At 56.2% G+C, this 6,212-nt stretch overlaps 1 protein-coding gene across 1 annotated transcript; it reads right to left on the bottom strand.

The window, feature by feature from the left end:
• Nucleotides 1-2,023: 2,023 nt before the first annotated feature.
• Nucleotides 2,024-5,937, bottom strand: LOC103772001 (SWI/SNF-related matrix-associated actin-dependent regulator of chromatin subfamily D member 1; the record flags this gene model as incomplete). The annotated part of the gene is made up of 11 exons (XM_008939321.1): nt 2,024-2,077; nt 2,192-2,293; nt 2,535-2,657; nt 3,010-3,145; nt 3,440-3,537; nt 3,603-3,764; nt 4,285-4,386; nt 4,705-4,821; nt 5,307-5,429; nt 5,683-5,805; nt 5,895-5,937. Coding segments are annotated over 11 exons (1,183 nt in total), but the record flags the coding sequence as incomplete, so codon positions are not given.
• Nucleotides 5,938-6,212: the final 275 nt, after the last annotated feature.

Here is a 6,212-nt window from a genome sequence, read left to right as displayed (position 1 = left end):
ACCCCCCCAGGCTCCCTCCGCTCGCAGGCTTTCCGTAAATCATTACCTCTCCACTTCACAAACAAGGCAGGGTGAAGAGCAATGCCCCTTTTGCCTAGTTTGAACATAAACTCTTATCCCAGACTCTCCTGGGACTTGTAAGCTGTCCCAGTTCTGCAAGGGCAGAGTGTGGAAACGGGGCTGTCAAGATTTTATCAGCAGCTCGGCCACTGGATTTCCAGTTTTGCTCGAGTTACTCTGTTTACCACAGAGACACTTTGCAAAGGTTTAGCAGAAGCTCCATCCATGAAGGGCTCTCTATAAAAGGCCAAAGTATGAAGAACGTTTTCCCCTCCAGCCTCTTAACCCTGTTGGCTTTGTTTAAAAAAAATAAAAGGAAAAAAAAAAGGAGAGATAATCCTGTCCCTTCCCAGGCAAGTACAGGAGGTGTCATCCCCTGAGGCAGCACAGAAGGAGGGAGGCCAGCTTCCTTCACAGGAGGCTTTTATTAAAACTGGGTGACGTCTACAAGGATACAGTACAAAAACAAAAAAGTTTGGTCCATGGAAAAAAAAAAACCCAACATAATATTCAGTTAAGAAAAGCAGTTACTCTGCAGAGCTACGTTCTCCTACGCAGCACTCGGCATCCTCCGCGTGCGACGGCCCCGAGGGCTCAGGGGTGGCTCCATCAGCACCAAGATCTTCACCCCAGCACCACGGAGGAGCCGTTTGGTTAGGGGACAGAGGAGAAGGGACGTCGAGAGTCTATTACTCACAGACACAGGAACACAGACACAAGGAGTAGGGCCACCCAGGCTCCCAGATTCGTCGCCACCGTCCCGGCCGCGCCGCAGGCGTGCGTGGGGACGAGGGGGGTTTGTCAGTAACGTGGTTTTGCAGCTATTCCAAGGAAATACGACCAAGTTTCAAGTCCATCTGCATTAGTCCCGAGCAGAAACACTGAGATCGGGGTTAAGAGGAGTCATTCTCTTCCACCTGATCACTAGTTCACTAGTAATTCATTCCATGAAGAGGCACCTAAGCTGCTACTCTCCACGGCAGAGAAAAATCTACTTGTACATTCCTGAACCATGCTGGGCCTTACGGCAGCCCCAGAACCTACAACTCGACTAAAAACCACCAGAGCTTCAGCCTGGAGACATCTGCTGAGTCCCACAGGCCTGGAGCTCCATCCATTCCCAAGGACTGTCCCATTAGACCCTTGGATCCACACGAAGCAGACTCCGGACCCCGCAGCGAGCGACCCGGGAGAACGGTCCCAAAGGAATGAGAGATTCCAGCAGGCAGCTGCTGCAGCCCCTCGCCCAGCAGCCAGGCAGCTTCTGGGACAGCAGGCACAGGTCTTGTGAAGGGCAGAGAGTTCTCCAACGCTTCCACATCCCTGCAGCAAGCCAGAGCCTCACCTCCCCCACGGCCCCCGCCGAGCATCGGCCGCCGCAGAACGTGAAGGGAAGAGGGCAGGAAAAAGGGATGAGGGAAGAAGCAAAATCTCTACACAGTCCAGGAACCTCCTCGAGGAGGAGAGTGACCTGTGAGGCAGCCCGGTGCAGCAGCACCCCCCGAGGCAGGGAGGGAGGGCAGGGAGGTATGTCAGCTCACGGCATCCTGCCCGCTACGACTCCTGGCACCTGGCTTATAGAACGAGGCAGGGAAGGGACTGGCCCCAGAACTCCACCCTGACAGCAGATCCAGGCTCCCCAGAGCCAGATCTCCTGCGTGCCACAACTAGATGCTAGTTGGGGAGGGGATGGGTTGTGGTTTCTGAACTTGAGGAAGGCTCCAAGGCAGCACTGGCTACTGGGGACACTACAGGCCGTCGAGGGGAGGCTCTCGGAAGCCTTGGGTCTGACAAGGCAACAGTCGGGAAGAAAACCAGGTAGAAAGGTGTGTTCATCAGAGCCCGCCTGCCTGCCACAGCCCAGGAGAGCCCTGGCATCCTGGAGCTGCCCCAGCAGGGGCAATGCCAGGAGGAATGGTGCTGGGGCTCCCCGGCGTGCTCCGCAGCTCCCCGCGCCTGCAGCCTACGTGTTCCGGATGCCCAGCGCCTGCTCCAGCTCCTGCCGCCGCTGCTGCACCTGCCGGGGGGCCCAGAAGGGCACAGTCAACACCTCCAGCCCCCCATGGCACCCCCCCGGGGGCACCCGACGGGCATTCTGAGCCACAGGGCACGGAGAGGGAGCCCTGCTCACCTTGGAGTAGAAGTATCTGCACACGGCTTCCTGAGCCCAGGGCTGGAAGTAGAACTCGGCTCTGCGCTCCTCCTCAGGGTTCCCCACGACATCAGTCATCGTCTGGAGCACGAGGGACAAAGTGGGTCAGGGAAGGTGAAAGCTCTGGCGGTGCTGAGCAAGCCCACACCCCCCTTCCCCTGTCCCCAGAGCAGCTTCAGTGCACTCAGGTCAAGTTCTTACGCTTGACTCCAGTTCTAGCCCTGCTTTCCGAGCAGGAAATCGCTTCTCTCTCTGTGGGAGCTGGTGATAATGAGGGAAGCGTGTGACTGGATCCACCCTCCACACAAGACAGAGCATTTACCTTTAAATCCCTGCACTGGGACTGTAGCCAGTCGTTGATGAAGCCCTGAGGATCTCGGGCAAAGCTCAGCATGAACTCACGCTGGGTCTTCAGCTGGTTAATTGTCTCTATTGTTTCATGAATCTGAAGGAGAGAAGCACAGCAACAGAACTGCTGAACAGGGGGGAAAAAATCAGACAGGAACATCAAGAGACCCAGCACATGAAGGTGAATTCTTCTACTCCTTGGATGACTTACACCTCTCAAACAGGACTCTCAATTCCCAGTTTCCTGTTTTAAATAGTACCAATTTTCCCACAGACCATCTGCTTTAAATCCCCACTTCAGGCACAGCCACGTGTCTGTGGGCACAGCTTACCCCACTCCAGCTCCAGTGCACCAGGGAGCAGAGCCCTGTCCTCTTCAGGGCTCACCAGCTCCACAGACACATTCCTGCCCAGCCAGGAGGAGAGCAGAGCCAAGGAACTCTTCCTACCTTGTTATCCAGAGCAGCAATCTCCTGCTGGCTGGCCGTGGACAGCAGAAAGGAATTCATCTGAGTTTTCAAGGTGTCATCCACCTCCACATCGATGTCATAGCAAGCTGTCTTCTTCTGGTCATTGGGATCAACACTAGGGAGTCACCCAGAAGAAAGAAGCCAAAAATAAGTGAGTAGCTCAGGAAGGCACAGACCTGTGGCTCCCTGAGGGTGGTGCAGCACAGGGATGAGGGTGAGGACCAGCCACACGAGGGGTGGCTTTGGCTCTGCCCCCAGCAGATTTCTGTCTACAGAACCACGACCGTGGGAGCAGCTCGTGGAGAGGAGGGATGTGGGACACGGAAGAGGAGGCTGCTGCTGCAAATCAGAGCACATCCCCTCGCTCATCCTTGCCCCATTTCTTCCAGGCCCCTGGAAGGAGTCTCACCTGATGACGTGGTTGATGATGATGGGCTCGGGGGGCATGAGCAGCGCGTGGAGCCTCTGAGGGATCTCCGAGAACTTCATCCGCTGGGACTCGAATATCTGCCACAGAGACCCGGGGTAGGGGCAGGGAGGGGGGCAGGGCCCTGGGGACCCCCCGCCGTTACCTGCTGGAGGTATTTGTCACAGATCACGTACTCCCGCTCGTGGGGGTCCTGCAGCTTGTGGGTCTTGATGTACTGCCACAGGGCCTGGATGATCACGGGGCGGGTCTGGGTGTGGATCCCCAGCAGACGAGCCAGGCGTGGGTCCAGCTTGAACTGGGGGGGCTGGGGAGAGAGGTCACAGCTGGAGGGCTGGGTTGGGTTTTGGGGGCCACGAGGGGGTGGAGGGATGAGGGGTCTGGGGGATGTGTCTGATGAGGAGAGGGTGAGAGGTGTTCAGTCTGGGGAAGAGGAGGCTGAGGGGAGAGCTTCTGGCTCTCTGTAACTCCCTGAGAGGAGGCTGGAGTGAGGGGGGGGTTGGTCCCTTCTCTCAAGGAACCAGTGATGAGAGGAAATGGGCTGAAGTTGCCCCAGGGGAGGTTTCAATGGGATATTAGGCAGAATTTCTCTCCTGGCAGGGTGGTGAGGCCTCAGGCCAGGCTGCCCAGGGGATCCCCATCCCTGGAGGGGTTCGAAAAACGCGTGGACGTGGCACTTGGGACCATGGTTTAGAGGTCATGGGAGTGTTGGGTTGGTGGCTGGATCTGATGATCTTAGAGGTCTTTTCCAACCTTAATGGTTCTACAAAAGGCCCAGGAGGGTGAGATGGCCACAGAGAGAGCTGACAATGCTCTCAGCACCTTACCTGGTAATCCAGCATCAGGAGCACGGTGCAGCGCACGTTGACATCTCCCGGCCTCTTCACCTGGAAGCCATCTGTCTCCTGAGTTGTGGCAGTCCTGTGCCACTGGGATGGGAGAGGGCATTTAGAAACACCCCCCCCAGCTTGGTTCCCTTTGCTCCTGCTGCTCAGAACTCGACAGGCTTGCCAGGAAATCCCACCCGCCTGCAGAAAGTTCACCTTAGTCCCACTTCCAGCTTGGAACAGGAGTTAATGCAGTTGTTCAGACCCCCAGCAAGCTGAAGAGCTAAGACAAGACTTCAAGAGCTCCTGGCTCCCAAGGTTCAGGCCTTAAGTGTCCCCACCTCCCAAGTTCTGAGTGATAACCCTGCCTGCTAGACCACCAACCCGTTCTGAGAGGTAACACAGCAAAAAGAAGCTCACCTCTACTAGGTGATTGTCAGGGCCATACAGGTCTTTATCAAGCTCAATGACCAGAGATTTAAAGAAGGAGGAGAACTTTCTTTTCTGCTTGGTGGCATCGTATTTGGACAAAGCAGACTGCAAGCAACACAGGAAGGAAAAAAGTGTTAGGAGAGGAAGTCTGAGCAGTCAAGCACAGCCACCGTGCACTCCTTTCAGTTCTGAACACCTGAATCCACCGACGGGCGCTTGAAAAACCAAAGTTCCGAGTCAGAAAGGGGAAAGGACTGGAGTTAAAGATGAGCTGGCAGGGATTAAATCACTCAGCAACACCAGGCAAGTGCCAGGCTTCTCCGAGCCAGGGGACACAAGCGCCACCGACCTGCTCTCACCATTCCCTCTTTAGAGCTACAAGAACTTTGTACAACTCAAGTCCTGCCGTGGGGACACCCCTCGGTCTCCAAGCTGGGCTCTCAGGTCTCGTCACCATCAAGACTCCTTGGAAAACAGAGATGAAGGAGGATATCAAGCCCCCAGCTATGCTCTCGGACACCAAGAAGCTGGTTTCCTTGCCAATCCCAGACCCACCAAGTCCCCTCTGAGGTGGGGTCACTCACACTTACATCCTCCAGCAGCCGTCCTTCCACTCGAAGCTCCCAGGAGGCGACTGTTCCTTCCCCATCCTCTGCATCTGACTTGGCTGGGTTGAAGGTGTTGGAGATGAAAATACGCAGCTTTCGTTTTTGCTGGGAGAAAAAGCACCAGCTCAGTGTTAATTCTGGAATAAAGGGCTGACTGCCTTGCTAAAAATCACTTTGGTGGGTTTAGCTGCCTCATCTCCCCCTTCTCCCAGGGAAGGAGGCGTTGCTGGTGCCCCTCAGCTGGAGTGTCACGATTCCCAGCAGGGACACACAACCCTTCGTTGCCCTCCCGCTGCCTCAGCTCAGGGAAAACCCTCCAAACCTCCCGTGGGACGAGCAGAACCCAGCCCTGCCCTACCTTAATGGGTCGTTTCAAGGCCTCCTGGATGTCCAGGCGCTTCCTCATGATGGTCTGGTCCAGCTTCCTCTCGAAGGCCAGCAGGTCCATGTAGGCCTGAGACTCGGGGACGAGCTCGCGGATCTAGAGGCAGCCCAGAAGGGAAATCAGCCCCTGCTCCTCCTCCAGCCCTCCCCGTGCCCCCACCAGCCACTGCCACGCCTGCCACTCACCCTCTGAGGTAGAATTTTATCAGCCATCTTCTTCTTCTTGGCGCTGTGGAGGGAGAAGAGGCACAGAGAGGCATTAAAACACTGCCAGGGACCCGAGTGTCCCAGAGCTGCTGGAGGGCTCAGGATGTGGCCAAAGGGACACAACACCCAGGCCAAGTGTCACCAGCCTCTGTCAGCTTTGGGGTGGCTCTTCTAGGAGATGCATTTTAAACAGCAGGATGGATTACCAGCCTCCCTGAGGCATCACGTTATCCTGCCAGAGACTACAGTGACTTGCTCCTCTCTAGCAGCTGCACAAGACCTGATCCCCCCTTCAGC

The sequence above is a fragment of the Merops nubicus genome, unplaced genomic scaffold (assembly GCF_000691845.1).
Source record: "Merops nubicus isolate BGI_N331 unplaced genomic scaffold, ASM69184v1 scaffold29904, whole genome shotgun sequence".
Taxonomy (NCBI): Eukaryota; Metazoa; Chordata; class Aves; order Coraciiformes; family Meropidae; genus Merops; species Merops nubicus.
The sequence above is the reverse complement of the archived record's forward strand: the minus strand, read 5'-3'. Positions and strand labels throughout refer to the sequence as shown.